The 16,316-nt window shown below is 42.4% G+C and overlaps 2 protein-coding genes across 2 annotated transcripts; one reads left to right on the top strand and one right to left on the bottom strand.

Annotated features, from left to right (window-relative positions):
- The first annotated feature begins 199 nt into the window (after positions 1-199).
- Positions 200-6,030, top strand: c1qtnf7 (C1q and TNF related 7). The gene is made up of 3 exons (XM_084676082.1): positions 200-334; positions 1,902-2,135; positions 2,938-6,030. The coding sequence occupies exons 2-3, from the start codon at positions 1,910-1,912 to the stop codon at positions 3,564-3,566; spliced, it is 855 nt and encodes a 284-aa protein (XP_084532208.1). The 5' UTR covers positions 200-334; positions 1,902-1,909; the 3' UTR covers positions 3,567-6,030.
- Positions 6,031-7,599: 1,569 nt separating this feature from the next.
- Positions 7,600-12,007, bottom strand: LOC146254637 (vitelline membrane outer layer protein 1 homolog). Its single transcript, XM_084676051.1, has 5 exons — positions 11,865-12,007; positions 8,789-8,961; positions 8,539-8,651; positions 7,990-8,287; positions 7,600-7,779 (listed from the first exon to the last, which is right to left on the bottom strand). Exons 2-4 carry the CDS (start codon positions 8,942-8,944, stop codon positions 7,996-7,998), a joined length of 561 nt encoding a protein of 186 aa, XP_084532177.1. The 5' UTR covers positions 8,945-8,961; positions 11,865-12,007; the 3' UTR covers positions 7,600-7,779; positions 7,990-7,995.
- Positions 12,008-16,316: the final 4,309 nt, after the last annotated feature.

Raw genomic sequence — 16,316 nt, 5'->3', positions numbered from 1 at the left:
AGAACACAGATGTCGTGTTTCACACACATGCTGGAGAACGGGGGAGACACATAGACGACAGGAGAGATAGAGGAGAGGTTCAGACACAGAAAGGAGAGGTAGAGAGACCAAGAGGAAGAGTAAAGAGAGAGAGAAAAAGGGGGGTAGAGAGACCGAGAGAGAGAGAGAGAGAGAGAGAGAGAGAGAGAGAGAGAGAGAAGAGGGGTAGAGAGACCAAGAGGAGAGGTAGAGAGAGAGAGAGAGAGACATGTTGATAGACTGACTATGTTGGCCAACAGGACACTAGCCTACCTGGAGTGACTGTCAATTCACCTGCAGGACCTACAAGTGTGAGGTGAGAGCCTGCTATCTTCTTATTGCATCACGTCTTAATTTTGCACTTTAATCCAAAGCAGCGTACAAATTATGCATGTTGAATGTACAGCAGAAAATCAAGGAGCATTGCAAAGTTTCAACATTATTTCAGTATTACAGTTGAAGGAACAGTCTGTCTGTTCTCAGTGGACACTTTTATCCAAACCTATGAATGAGGAAGGGAGGAATGATGACATTTGTGTTCAACAGTTATTATCGGAAGGGCAACATTCACTGGGTGATTCAAACCTGCCACCTGTTGATCTGCATTTTCAAATGCTCTAGAACTGAGCTACGCCCATCCCATGTGACACAACACAGGAAACATATTGTTGAGATGTGTTTAGTAAAGTAACTGACAATGTTTCACCTCAGCAATAACTGCGATGGAATACATTCCCTTTTTTACCTCACACCTTAAGGATCCTTTTCACCCTCCTTGTGTGCTGAAAAGCATGCATGATGTCTGTGTGTGTTTTTGTGTGAGAATCAATGTTTTCCTGCATGGTTTCTTCTCTGCGTTGGTTGAGAGTGGGCGTGTTGGGTGTGTGTGTGGTGGGGAGGGGCTGGGGGGGAGCGTGTGTGTGTGTGTGTGTTAGACCAGGGTTAGTGTTCTAGGCCATTCCCAAGATGACATCACTTCTGCGGGGCGGAAATGGTGGGCGGGGAGAACCTCACGCTGGCTCCATGCCAACATGGTTACCTCACATGTCAGAAACACACCACCGAGGATAGCCTTGAGCTGAAACAGCCCTCATTAACACCCGAGACATATCTGTTTCCATTCATGACTGGCATCACATACATACATGGATGAGTCTAGCACTGTATGCCTGCCTGCCTGCCTGCCTGTCTGTGTGTCTGTGTGTCTGTCTGTCTGTCTGTCTATCTGCCTCTCTATCCATCTGTCTGTCTATTCCTCAGTTTGTGTGTACTTTAATTGAAGTATTGGACACAGATCGTTCATGTTGTGTATCACTCTCTCTCTGTCTCTTTCTCTCTCTTTGAACTATGCAACAGTATCCAGACAGGATTCTAGTTTAAAATGAACTAATGAAAATAGTTCCCTGAAAGGTTCATCCATAGTGCTGCCAAGGGTTAGTCTGCGCGTTCGTGTTTTCCAGCCTGTGTTTCAGTCGCTGTGAGGTTCCTCCAACACAACAGCTGTTATGTCACGCCAGTGGAATGCTTGGCAGAGGGGGCCGAGTGTTCTCCAGCTTCAGATGCTCAAACATGACATGTGGAGGGTTAACGAGGGGAACTCAGAGAGGGAAACGTTTAGGAGGGGCACAGAGAGAAAGAGAGCTGCAGCTGAACTCTCACGATGGTTCACTTGAGCAAAATGCCATAAGAAATGACTTGTGTTTGTTTCTCTTTCTTTCTTTTGTCTTACCATCCCCCCACCCCACTCTCCTTCCCTTGTGGTGAATCCAAGACTGTTCCATTTATCTCCCTCCCCTCTGCTATTTGTTTAAGGCTCTTCCATTTGATTTCCCTTTATGTCTAAGGCTGTTCCATCTCCCTCCCCCCTCCCCCCTCTGCTGCAGGGTGCAGGATGTGGGCGCTGGTGGGCGTGGCCTGTCTGTGCCAGTGTGTAATTGGGCAGTCGGCGAAGGCGAAGGAATTTGCACCCCGTCTGGTCTGCAGCGCTCCGGGGTTGCCGGGGGCGCCGGGCAAGCCCGGGCCCAGCGGGGGGGCGGGGGCGGAGGGCCAGGTGGGGATCCCCGGGAGGGACGGCAGGGACGGACGCAAGGGGGAGAAGGGAGAGAAGGGGGACGCAGGTAGGCTGACGACCACACACACCCTCACCCCTGCCTGACTCGAGATTTATTAAAAATGCCTGCCTGCCTGCCTGCCTGTCTACCTACCTGTCTGTCTACCTACCTGTCTGTCTGATCTCTTTGTCACAATGACATGTTAATGCTGGATTGAGTCTGTCGCTATGCCTACACATGCATTTCTGATATCCTTTCTGATATTAACGAGACAATGTATTACTGTCCAGTCACTGACATACTGGTGATATTTCCTTATAAAGACAAATACAACTATTTGTAAAGGATTCATCCTTAAGTAAAATATGAATTTAAAGTGGGAATTTGACCAACATGGACTCCATCTTGCAGGCATCATTTGTGATAACAGGGCCCTCATCCTTCCCCTTCAGTCTCTACGATTTCCCTGCCTCTGGAAGGATCCAGACAGTGATATATGATAGGGGGCAACGCTGCCACAAAAGATGAAGTATTTATGAGGACAGATAAATCACTGTCTATAAAAGTTGTATATAGAGATCATCTTCCTGCATCTGCGAGCTGTGACTGCCAGGTGGAAGGATGAACACACCTGCGATTTCCATTATGTCAGGATATTACAATCCAAGCAGACGCTATCTCTGTTAACACGCACACCACACCCTCGTCAAAACAGATAAGAAACCAGAAGTGCTTCGTTCTAACACGGTTTCAGTGCTTGGAGTCAACTAACTGTCAGTATTTTCCAGGCACAGTGAAAAGTAACACATCTCTGCTACCAGGGTGCAACAAAAACAACATCTGAACTACAAGTCATCTCATGTTTCAGGTGTGAAGGGGCGAGTGGGGCCAACGGGGAGGCATGGTGACCGGGGGGACCGGGGGCCAGGGGGAAAGAGAGGCCCCGGGGGAGAGCAAGGAGTCCCGGGCCCACCGGGGGCCCACGGCCCCCATGCCCAGAAGGGGGACCGGGGCCCCCGAGGCCAACGGGGGACCCCAGGCGTCTGCAGATGTGGCAGCCTGGTTCCCAAAGCAGCCTTCTCCGTTGGCATCACCAGCAGCTACCCAGCCGAGAAGACGCCCATCAGGTTCAACAAGGTCCTCTTCAACGAGGGGGGCCACTACAACCCGGACACGGGCAAGTTCATCTGCGCCTACCCAGGGGTCTATTACTTCTCCTATGACATCACACTGGCCGACAAGCACCTGGCCATCGGCCTTGTGCAGAATGGGCAGTACCGCATCAAGACCTTCGACGCCAACACGGGGAACCACGACGTGGCGTCGGGTTCCACCGTGATGTTCCTGAACCCTGAGGACGAGGTGTGGCTGGAGATCTTCTTTAAGGACCAGAACGGCCTGTTCTCTGACCCGGGGTGGTCCGACAGTCTCTTCTCTGGGTTCCTGCTCTACGCCGACACCAACTACCTCGACACACTGTCTGAGGACTATGCTTAGATAGATATTTAATAGATATTCTAGAAAGTACTACTTTATTATCTTACAGTGAAGTGAAGGGAGGGGAAGGACTGGAGATTGTAGTATTTACATCATTTTAAATGTTTTTATTTATGACCTGTATTATTAATCACTGTATCTAGCAGAATACATTAAATCTCTTCATAATATTAATGCATTTTTTAGGTATTATGTCATTACTATAGTATGATATCATTGTTGTTATGTGATGTCACTCTCGTAGTATGATGTAATGAATTTACTCTTTTAACATTGAGGCAAACTTAATCTGTTACACAGGAGGGAGTTTATAGGGCTAGTCAAATACATAGCGTTTTGGTGGTGTGTCTGTTACGAAAGAGAACGATAGGATAATCTCCAAGTACACAATATTTCTTGTGTTTTCAAAAACATCATTATTTATCCTCAAGTCTGCAAGGAGACAACAGTTTTCTATTTCAAATCACTTTGAGTGTGACAGATAGATTTGCAAAACAAGTCAAGTTAGTTTATTATTAACAGCCAACGCCGACCAAAGTGCTGTACAAAGTTATCAAATCGCTTAAATTTGAGTGGGGCAACAGTATCAAGAATACCTGTAACTATGGTGTTAAACAGAGTAACTAGCTCTTCTGTACCCAGAGAGGAGGCTGTCTCTGTAAGGCTGGTACATTTACATTTAGTCATTTAGCAGACGCTTTAATCCAAAGAGACTTACGAAAGAGCAAAAGGTGCATAGGTCAATGTTCATAAACAACGATATAGCCCCCCCAAAAAGTTTGTATCCGAAACATGAAACATACATTGTGAAGAGCAAGTAAGAGCCAATTGGTAGAACCAGAAGAGCATGTAGATAAATAAGTTACAGTTAAACGACATGATCCTCGAAAGTGCCAGAGTGTACCTGGAGGAAAGCAAGCAACAATATTATAATTCACAGCAGAGTACAAGTAGAACCTGATTTTGGTCCGCGGGCCGGAAACGCTGCCCCCTCTATGTCCGGTGACCAAAATATAAACAAAGCCAAAGCAAAGAGTTGAACTCACCCTTAAATGTTCAGATTGGTCCAGGTATGCAAACAACCCATCAAAAACTTGATCTGCTTACATTCCCAAAGGTCCAAAGCAAGGCCGTAATCATAATACATATTGGGGGGGACACATCCTCCCCAATATTCAAATCTGGTCAAAATGTCCCCCCCAATATATTGATATAAAAATATAAATGTGCTACGCTACGACAGGCAGCCACGCACGCTGTCCAAAATGATCATGAAAAAAAATGATTGGTCCCCCCCAATTTTGACTCCATGCAGTAGTTTATCCACTGGACTCCATCCAGTAGTTTAACATTCACAAAAAACGCTGAAGAGCTGGCTTGTGCTCTGGGGAGGGAATTTCACCGATTGCTTCTATTTTTTCAAGGTCCGCTTTTAGTCCTTTATCTGTGAATGTGTGCCCAACATAGCTCACCTCGTTGAGTCCAAACTTGCATTTGCTGGGATTCAGTCTCCGTTTCACCTGTCTGGCTCGATCCAGTACCTTTTTAAGGTTTCTTTCATGCTCATCAGGGTCTTTGCCACCAACGATGATGTCGTCCATGATTATAGCGCATGGATATCCTGCCAAAATTTGTTCCATTGCTCTTTGAAACACTTCTGAGGCTGTGCTAATTCCAAACGGGCATCTTTAAGAACTTGAATCGGCCATACGGAGTTGTGAATGTTGCGCGGAGGGATGAGGCATAATCCGTTTGACTTGCCAGAAGGAGCTCTTGGCATCAAGGATGGAAGAGATAACGGCACCTAACATCTGAGCAGCAACCTCAGGGGCGTATTATTATTATAGGAGACATTATTTCTGGGGGGACCATCTCTGGCCTTTTATTTGGGGTGGCACTTGATTGTCAAAAACTATTATTTAAAAACTCACAGACTGCATCACTCAGAGCAGCAGTTTTCTAACGGTATCCAGTGGTTAGCTGCTAGTCTCCATTGAAGCGCTGTGTGAATGCAGGTACGTTGGTTTGCATCTTGTGCTGTTGATGGGGGCGTGGCCCAACATGTTGCGCATATGGGGCTATTAGCGTAAGTGACAAATTACAATATAAGATGACTTTATAACAAAAATAGTAATGCATTTTTTCAGCTTTGTAAAGTTTCTGTTCAGGAAAAAGGTTGGGGGGGGGGGGGCCGCAGAGTGGCCATTCTCTGACCAATGGTGGCCGTGGCCCCCCCTGGCCACCACATGGCTACGCCCCTGAGTAACCTCCTCCACCGTGTGCATGGGATGGTGAGGGCACATGAGGGCCTTGTTTAGGTTTCTGGGGTCTATGCAGATGCACACGTCACCCGTCTCTTTCTGTGTGTGTGGCCCCACCAAATTCGAAACCCATTCTGTGGGCTTATCCACCAGTTCAATCACGTGTAAGTTACTGTTTAAGAGTTTCAGCATTAGAGCACAGCAGGTGTGATTTGCGGCAGTTTGAATAAAGAAATGAAACGAAACAACACAGCGTGATATCTGAGTCTTCACAGACAATATTTAACTGTTACTTGCTTTTCTACAGGAACACTTGCACTTTTTGAGGTTCATGTTGTTTCCTTGTAACTTGTTGAACTACATGCTCTTATGGTTCTTCCCTTTGACACTTTGTTTTTTTTCACAATGTATGCTTCATGTTTGGCTATCCGCAATGTTTGGGGGTATCTCGTTGTTATGATCAGTGACCAATGCATTTTTGTAAAGCTCTCTCTTGGAAGTCGCTTTGTCGTTTTGTTTCCATAACAAAAAAATGGGAAAGTCCTTAGGAAGTCACAATGTGCACCAATGTTTGCTGTTGCTTTCATGTGTCCTTTGAAATTTGAACTTTACGGCATTGTTTTATTCCTCCCAATTGAGCACAGGTAACCAATACATAAGAATGAATACATTGCACGCAGTATTATTGTTTTATCTGTTGCAAAGTCAGTGCAGTGCAGACAGTTGCACTGCTGACAAGCTGTCAAACATCCAAACCTGCTATGCGCTCTTAAGTCGCAGTATATTACAAGTGAATGTCCGTATAAATAGACTTGATATGCAGGGGAGATTCTAGACCAGGGTGGGCAATGCTGGTCCTCGGGGACCACTGTCCTAAACATTATTGTTGTCAGTTTTCTCTAACTCTTCACATTAACAGGCAAAATGCCAATATGTTTATAATTATTCAGACTCTACATGGAGGGGGGCCACAATCAGGATTCTTCCCATCCGGGGGTCTGTTGGTCTTCATGGGGTTTGGTCCTGTGGGGGTTAAAAGCAGAGCGAGAGGACTGTCTCTCTGCTGAACAACGCTCCTCCAGGGTTGTCTCTCTGGTTCTTTGTTCCTCCCTCTTTCCTCCATGCGGTCTCGGGTTGGCTCCCTTTATGCCCTCCCTTGATCACCTGATGGGCTGCAGGTGTGACCAGTGCAGGTGTGACCAGTGCCATGTACCAAGGGGCTGCAGCACTTCCACTGGCAGATAGACTCCTATCACCTCCCCTAATCTAAGCCAATGGACCCGCCCTCTGTGCCGGTTTGGCTGGTCTGTTTCCCCTAGTTTGCGACAACGTGTAAGAATAGGTGCGTTCGACTTCATGCAGCGCCAGCATCACCTGCAGCCCGGCTGACGTGAAGCAGCCAATGGCATTCTCAGCTTCAAGTCAGCCGGCTGCAGCTGGCGCCTCATGGTGTCGAACACACCGATTGAACCGGGTGTCTTCTCATTTCCCCTGCAAGAGGGGAATAGCTGATGGCTAGGAGTCTCACATAGTTAGAAGAAAAACAAATTGGGCCATCCTGTGTAAAAATGGTCCTATTCTTTATGACTTCAACGTCCCTCAAGTTTTTCCCTTGTAGTGATAGTTGCAATCATTTAGCCCACTCATTTGCATTAATTCATTAGAACCCCTTTTGAAACAATTAACGGCGTCACCGGCAGTATCTCAGATAGAATCGCGATTCAAACAATGAAACAGTACCATCTGCTAACTGAAAATATGCCCAGAAAACGTAAATATGCTTGACCTTTATTTAGAGGGAAATGGCTCATTTAAAAAATGTTTACTGAAAGCAATCATTGACAGTAACAACTCAAAATACGACCATTTGGTCTTCTACTAAGGGGTCCTTAGTTTGGTCCAAGTTTGTGTTCCAGGTTGAGGAGGTTCACGATGTTGCTCACAGATCATTTCTGGAAAAAAGCATCATGCTAATTATAACAAGGTCAAAATGAACGATTCAAGTTATTACACGGGTATATTTCTTTCAGGGGCATCAAACAGTATATGCTATATTGATTAATTGATGTACTTAAATGGCTTGAAATAAAAGCTATGTAACATTTTTAAAAATGTTGATATCCATGAACACCAACAAACTACAATCTTCTTGTTTGTTTTACCTGGGATTAGGAGCAACAGTAGAAACGCACGTCATTGAGAGTTGTGTCGTCCCCCTCACCCTGGACATCTTCCATCTTGGTTTCAATGCCGCAGATACCCTTGCTACATTCCTGGCTCCAGGGTCCATACTCTCCCCACCTATTTCCGTCACCCTCCAGAACTGAGTTGGTGCTACAGCGGAATCGGATGTTATTGGCGGCAGTGTCATCACCAGAGCCTTGGTTGCCCTCCACACGCAGTTGGAAGGAGACGAGTGTTCCCCCTTGGCAAAACTGATTACTCAACCAGTCACCCCAGCTGAAGATGAGGAGTAAAATGGGGAAGGTAAATGAGCTAAGAGATCATGAGAGCATGGAACAGACAGAGGGTGCTCTTTTGGTGAAATACCAGGGATATATAGGTAAAGTTACAGTTTCCTCAATCCTCACATCTTAACATGTTTACAAAGAAATTACATGATCAGACCGAAGCCTGACCTGTACCCTACTCACACAAGGCATAAGGCTCAAGTTTAACAAAGTCCATAAGAGCTATAAGTGTTATCTTACTGTCCAGCGTGAGACTGGATTGTATGAAGGGAGCTCATGTCCCCGTCTTTGGCACAGATGAGGCGAATGCCATTGAGGGAAGTGTCATCCCCATCACCCTGTGAAACTTCCACCTGAGCGTAGATACACATGCTAGCATGAAATTAATCCAAATAGTAATGTGGGTTACTTCTATGCACAACTGTATTGATTCCATAACTGACAAACATTTAAACCAATCTCTCACAAACTCGCAATACATAGTTTTTACCCTCAGATTGAACCCAACAGCATAGAACTGGTCAGGACAAGAGTCACGCCACGTCCACTCCCCCCACTCCTGTCCATTGGGCACGGTAAGCACAGATTGGGAAAGGCCAAGGGACAACGTAGCAAGGACCACAGCAATTGGAAGAAGGATAGCCATGTTTGCAGTCTCTCAGCCTGAAGACACAGAAAGCCAATTGAGAACAGATATCTCTTATAGCTTGGCCTGATATGGCCTTCACATTGTTATTTATGTAGCAGGGTTTACACGATTAAGATTAGCAATACTTAATCTATAATAAAGTTTCTAGTTTCACTAGTGTCAGTATGCACAATACAGTCATTCAAACAAGAGTAAATGGCTCGTTATACCATTTGTGTTATATGGTTAATCCAAAATAAAACTAAACGCCCATAATCTGGTTCTGACATCCGAAATGGACCAAAAAAATATTACGAGCCTATTTTATTCATTTTTTGCAGATACCAGAATAATCAAACGAGTAAATGGCTCGCTATACCATTTCTGTTATATGGTTATTCCGTTACTCAAATAAAACTGAATCCAACCATTTCCTCATAATCCGGTTCTGACATCCAACATGGACAAAACAATATTACAAGTAGTGTTACTTTCGTCAACAAAAATTATAACTAAATATCTTCGTCAACAAACTTTTATCACGTGACGAAAACGAGACCCAACGCTGGTCATGTGACGATGACTATAATTAAATGTATAATGCTATATTGTTGACGAATAAAAACAAGTTGTTTTTATGTTTACTAAATAAAAAACTAGACAATGTTATAACGTTATTTTGTGTTATTTAGATGCATTATTATTATTAGCCAACTCATGAGGCTCTGGTTAATGCATCTCATTTTAATGTTAGCTTTAGAAGTTAGCTTTAAAGGTTAGCCACTGAAACTGAAAACTAAGAGTCTGAGACAAACGTGTGACTGGCATTTGTGTGTTTGTGAGAGTGTAAAGTGGGTTAATATTATAATAAAACTAACTAAAACTAGACGAAAATAGTCATGGATAAGTCTGACTAAAAAGCTCAGACTTTTAGTCGATTGAAACTTGACAAGACTAAAAAGAGTATGAATGTGACTAAAACTAATAAAAACTCGAATGACAGCTTGACACAAAGACTAGACTACAACTCCATGTAAAACAGGCCCCCAAAAACAACAATAACTAAGAGGCCATTTCTCATTTTTTGCAGATACCAGCATAAAAGATATGGAATAATCAAAACAACGATTAGGCCTAAAGGCTCGTTATAAATGTGCAGACTCAATCTGCATATTTTTTGAGAGTGGGAAAACAAAATTAGTAGTGCTTTACAGCAGTTAAGTTTCTCGCAATGCTCCATGAGTGTTAGGCGGGTTTGCATAGAGCAAAACCGCCGCAGGAAACATCACGTGACTGACTTGGCATGTCAGGTTGGACACAGAATTTAACGAAGACATCTTTCATGTCAATGGCCTCTTGGTCAACTAGGTGCACCAAGACGCCCTAAAGGATAGTTAACCCAAGTATTTATTTGGGGCCAAATCCGCTCCACTCTTAGAATCAGAATTCGGTTTATATTTATGTTACACAATCACAGAATTTACTGTGGCAGGAAGGTGCAAACAATAAACACGGATCTTAAATTAAGTAGGCTAAAACTTGGTTCTTAGTGTAAAAAAAAGAAAAAAAGAATTGTCAGCAAGACTAACTGCTTATATCCTACTAGAGTCCTTTGTTCCCAAACAGTGTTTTAAAATGTGATGTTAGATAATTTCGTAATTTTGGCGGGGAAAGTTCCCCTCCGGAAAACCAAACTTGAAGTGATCAGTGGGGATTTCTTTAAGACTGCAAGAGAAACTCGCCTTCCCATAAAATGTCAAAAGATTATGGTCAAATATTTACTATTGTGTTAACATTTTAAATGCGTTACAACACGTTCATATTGAAGACGAGTTCGTTCACAATCACCTACGTATATTAGCAGGTCGACTGACATCCTTCTCATACATTCCCGTAGTGCCGCATTGCATCCTGTTGAAGCTCAGCTTCCATGGACTTCAATGGGGCTGCTTTGAACAGTTTTTTCAGTGCTTCGAAACTATACGGTCATTGGATAAATGCTGCGATTATGTCCTGCCCTGGACGCTCAGAGTCTCTGGGGGTGAATGGAGGAGTGGGCTGGCCTGGACGCTGGGCTTTCGCGTGATGATGATGATTTGAGTGTGTCGAAAGAACCTCCTTTTGATTGACAGCGATTTTGTACTATAAAAAAATCACCGAAGCTATTCAAGCTCATTTCCATCATGGATCGCAATTGTAGCGTAGTTGAAATACAGACTGCGGCAATTTCCCTGGCATTTGCTTGGTGAAATTGCAAGCCAATATTCATCATACATTTATACACCACATTCCTTGTTTCAGTTTAACCCGATTTCCACATTTCCTCCTTTGAGTTTAATATTGTTTTGTTAGATCGTTCGTTCGTTCATTCATTCATTCATTCATTCATTCATGAAGTAGGCTAGGCCAGAGCCATAGAATTATACGGCTCTGGGCTAGGCTAGTATCGTAGGGGTGAACTAGCCAGTGAACTAGCCAAACAAATTGAACATTTTTAGGATGTAGGCCGAAAATGAGCTTATCCAAAGCGACTTATAATAGAGAGCTTTACAAAAACACATATAGGTCACTGATCATAACAACGAGATAGCCCCAAACATTGCGAGTAGCCTACCCAAACATGAAGCATACGATGTGAAAAACCAGTACCAAAGGGAAGAACCATAAGAGCATGTATCCTAGTTAAACAAGTTACAATTAAACAACCTGAACCTTTAAAAAGTGCATGAGTGTAGGCCTACCTGTAGAACAGCAAGCAACAAATACCATTTGTATATGGTCATTTCATTTTTTTTAACTAAACAACCAAAAACAAGCCTTTATAGGCTACTTAAATGTGTGTTTGAGTTGCTAAAGTGCAAAACGATATTATGGCCCTATTTTGGGTTAGTCACCATGGGTTGCAAATTATAGAAAAAAACGAGACGGACCAACGCACCTCTGATCCTTGATCTTCTACGGAACTTTCCTTTTGGACTGTTTGTAATTTTTCTATTTTACTTTTCAAGAAGCCTATGCTATTCGGTTATCCATAGACATAGACTGGAGTCTTTTTATAGGTGCAATTCCTCAGCTTCTTGTTCCAATTCATATCAGCTTGTGGTGGTCCTTATGTGGACCAATAGGAAACAGGAGGAGGAGCTGAAAATTAACGAAGCTTACAACACAAACCAGTCTCATCCCAACTCTTCAAATATTGACGCTAGGGCATGTTTCTGCTACCCTGTGACAATTTGGAGACAGAAATGATAAAGATATCACGTTCACTAGACAAGGTTTTACCAATTGGAAAACAGCTAAGCTTATTTTACAGAAAGCTCAAAATACTATACAATAATTTATTGAAAACACACTTAGCAAGACATTTTTACATAGAAACAAAAAGGGAAGATTGCCCTTTTAAAAAGCTAGAATGATCAATTATGTAAAAAAAAACTAAGATCAGGAAACATAGTAAAGGTAAACAAAATAAGGTAAGGCTGACAAAATAAGGCCAATGTTGCCTTTTTATGCAAACTTGAAGTGCAGCTTAACCTTGTTTATAAGAATTTCAGAAATAAGATCCATCAAAAAACCTAACCAAAACACATGTATAGTACTTGTACCATCTCAGGCAAAGATAACAGAAAAAAGGTAGGTCTGACATTTATTAACAATTGACACAAGGGTTTCTTTTCTGATGCAAACAATTTGTATCGCAGAAGGCTTTGCATTCATCTTGTGCTTTGCATTCAGCTTGTGCCCATCCAAATTCATTATGACCTTTTGGAAAAACTCAAAGTGTACTTAAGGTTGTCTGGAAAGCTCAGATCAAGGGCATAAATGAGCCGAAACAGCAAGATGAACCCCAAAATGACTGCCCACATTGCTCAGGACTTTGATGCCTTGGATCACAATTCCCACATCGTTTGGCTGTCCATCTCTTCGGATCATTTAAATCCCCATGACCGTGTTCGCAATGTCCTTCTCTGCATCCTCAGTAGGCCTGAACAACAACACAAACACAGGACTGGTGCTCAGTAAAAGCCACCAAAGTATACACAATCAGACTAGAATAGACGGTCAATTCATTGGTTGTTGGGGTCGATCAGATGTGATTTCACAAATCACATTTAGGTGCACTTGCTAGCCTGTCCCATGGGCCGAAAGCCTTTGGTAGGGATGGTATGCTATAAATAGTGTGCCTTTGGAGAAATAAGAGTGGGTAACACCGTATGACGCTACATGAGGAACATAACTGTTAAAGTTACCAAGTATTCCTTGAAGAAAACATCCAGATCTTCATTCAGGTAAATGACAAGGCTTCTCAGGACACATTTACATGTAGTCGTTTACATTTACATTGGTAAATATATACGGATCACATTGGTGTTGCTTTCACACTAAAATCAGGACAGAATTCAGTGACTGTGGCACAAGTAGGAGAGTAGTTGTCTGTAGAATGTAGGGTCATATCTTTTTAGGAGTCGATTGAGATCAAACACCTTACTCCTAAATGCCCCAAACGAGCCTAGCATGAATGAAATGCATAAACTATAGCGCTTAAAAGACCAGTGATGGACAATAAAACCTTATGATAGCCACAATTCAATGACAAGGATGTTATATGCAATTATCTACTGACCAAATCTATGATTGCCAAACGCCTTTGATCTTTTGCCCCTTCACTCCTCCTTTTCTCTTGAAGATCTCGATCAGCTTGTTTGAGAAGTGCTCCAGCTGTGACATGAACTTTGATTGCAGTGGCTTGATGATCCGCAAAAAAACTCTGCAATCACCTGAAAAACATCTGAACAAAATACATCCATTTGTTTTTCTTAAATATAATAATGACCACATAAGGATGCAGGATTATTGACAAATTCAAACTATTTATTTTTAACACTTGTACACACTTACTTCACACACTGCAGAAACAGGGCAGCCCATCTGTTTTTAAACTCTGCTATCATGGGCCTCTGCTCCACAATCTCTCGTTGTCTGTGGGAGACGTTAGTTTAATGGGTGTAACATGTGTTTTTGTTTGGGCTGCACAATAAATGGACATTTAGTCAAGAGCAGTTCATAAGGGGGAATACAACTGTATTATCTGTAATAACATAACCTAAATGTACATTTTAAAACGCTTATAATGTGTCTATAATAAGCAGTCCCTTCATTGCTTGCCACATCAATTGTGTGATAATAAAGTTTACCTGGACTTTAATTGTGTGTTATTAATTTTTAAATGACTTATATATTGGGGGTATTGGGGGGGGTCTTGTCCCCTCAATCCCCCCTTGGATTACCTCTCATGGGGTCAGGCACTAATCATCCTCAAACTGTCACTGAACAAGTACATGTGTTTGACAGGTTTACTAAACAGGAAACACCAGCCTCACCTGTACCCAGCTGTTTGTCCATGAAGAGTGACAGGTCTATTGAACCACCTCCACGTTTCAGTTCAGATGGGCCTTCTAATGAGGAAGGGTGGGTAATGTCTACTGCTGGTATTCAATGGTACTTTTAAGGAGACACGTTGTTAGAATTTAGAAGTATCAAATTATTATTTTATTTAACCAGGTAGGGCTCATCAAGTTGTAAAATAAATCTTTGAGAGCATTCTAGCCTTACATCAGGCACTAATCATCCTCGAACTGTCTCTGAACAAGTATATGTGTTTGACAGGTTTAAACAGGAAAGACCAGCATCACCTGCACCCAGCTGTTTGTCCATGAAGAGTGACAGGTCTATAGAACCACCTATACATTTGAGTTCAGAAGATGGGCCTTCTAATGAGGAAGGGTGGGTAATGTCCACTGCTGGTATTCAATTGTACTTTTAAGGAGACACTATGGCTAGAATTAAGAAATATAAAATTAATCATTTTGTTTTATTTAATTTAACCAGGTAGGGCTTATTGAGTTGTAAAATACATTTTTAAGAGCTAGCCCAAGATAGGCAGCAACAAGGTTTTACAACTTGGAAAACACAGAAATATCTATTAAAAGAACGGCATAATCACTGGAGTATAATATAATCATAAAACAACCATTTTAAAAACATCTACTAATCAGGAAGTCAGCCTAAAAATTGTCTAGCAATAATTTAAAAACGTCAATCTGTGACTGATCTGTATGTAAGGTGAAGGTATACAGGTATCACTGCGATGTACACAGAGGTGTACACAGGTGCCACTCCTTCCTAGCCTGGTCCTAACCAGACTCTTGAACGAAATCAAAATTGAGCAGAAGTACGTAGGAGGGCAGAGCCAAGCTAACTCCTTCCCCCACCCCACCAGAAATCTTTTATTATTATTTTATTGTTCATAGATATCAGCAGGACACACAGTCTGAACATCTGTCCTCTGTATTGTATTGAAACTGCCATCTTCGACTATTTATATCTACACAGACCAGCTAGAATTTTCTACCACAGTATTCATGGTGTGTTTTGTATGTTTCTGTTCACGTCAAACATAATCATTGGGAGATTGGGATACATTGGGAGATTCTCTGTGTCAGAAGCTTATTAGCTTAGTCATCACATATGTGAAAAACAAGATGAAAAGGTTCAAGAGTATTCTGTGTTCACATGTCCTTGAAGGCATTGAGAGTGAGAACCAGGAAGTGGTGGACCCTGAACATCAGAAGCAGGAGAGCAGTGCCAGAGAGGGAGCTCTGAAGATCACACTGGACGTCCTGAGGAACATGAACCAGAAGGAGCTGGCAGACAAACTGGAAAAAAGTAAGAAACCTCATTTAGTCTTTGTAACCACTGAATAGTTCTTAACTCAATAAAGTCTTATTATGGAGTTGGCAATACAACACAAACAATTATTGTGTAATTACGCACATAACCTTCATGTTTTCAGCATGAATGTTTTTAATATTTAGAAATGGCCTGTTTTTGTTTATTCAGGTGTGCATCCTCATCATAAACTCACACAGAAACTCAAATCTAAACAAGGAAACCCAACGCTTCTCAATAAGATCTACATGGAGCTCTACATCATCGAGGGTGAGAGTGTAGGGGTCAGTGATGTACACGAGGTGAGACAGATTGAGATGACATCCAGTAAAGCAGCAAGACAAGAGACAGCCATCACATGCAACAACATCTTTAAACCATCAGAAGGACAAGTAACACTCATCAGAACCATTCTGATGGTTTAGGCTCAGACTTGAGCAGAAATAAAGATGTTATTGTAAACACAAGAAATATTGTATACTTAGATTACCCTATCATTCTCTTTCGTAACAGACACACCACCAAAACGCTTTGTACTTAGTGGTGACTGACTGGCCCTATAAACTCACTCCTGTGTAACAGATTTAAGTTTGTCTCAATGATTAAAGAGTAAACACATGACATCATACTATGACAGTGACATCACATCACAACAATGATA

This window comes from Hypomesus nipponensis, chromosome 16 (genome assembly GCF_054491055.1).
Source record: "Hypomesus nipponensis isolate SF chromosome 16, ASM5449105v1, whole genome shotgun sequence".
NCBI classification, from domain to species: Eukaryota; Metazoa; Chordata; class Actinopteri; order Osmeriformes; family Osmeridae; genus Hypomesus; species Hypomesus nipponensis.
Note: the sequence above shows the minus strand (reverse complement) of the source record. Positions and strands in the feature narration are given on the sequence as shown.

Excerpts from the sequence above, each read along its gene's own strand:
- c1qtnf7 (XM_084676082.1), top strand. The coding sequence starts at position 1,910 with ATGTGGGCGCTGGTGGGCGTGGCCTGTCTGTGCCAGTGTGTAATTGGG. Across the intron at positions 2,136-2,937 it reads GGGAGAGAAGGGGGACGCAG|GTGTGAAGGGGCGAGTGGGG; the intron begins GTAGGCTGACGA and ends CTCATGTTTCAG.
- LOC146254637 (XM_084676051.1), bottom strand. The coding sequence starts at position 8,944 with ATGGCTATCCTTCTTCCAATTGCTGTGGTCCTTGCTACGTTGTCCCTT. Across the intron at positions 8,652-8,788 it reads CTGTTGGGTTCAATCTGAGG|GTGGAAGTTTCACAGGGTGA; the intron begins GTAAAAACTATG and ends ATCTACGCTCAG. Across the intron at positions 8,288-8,538 it reads ATCCAGTCTCACGCTGGACA|CTGGGGTGACTGGTTGAGTA; the intron begins GTAAGATAACAC and ends CCTCATCTTCAG.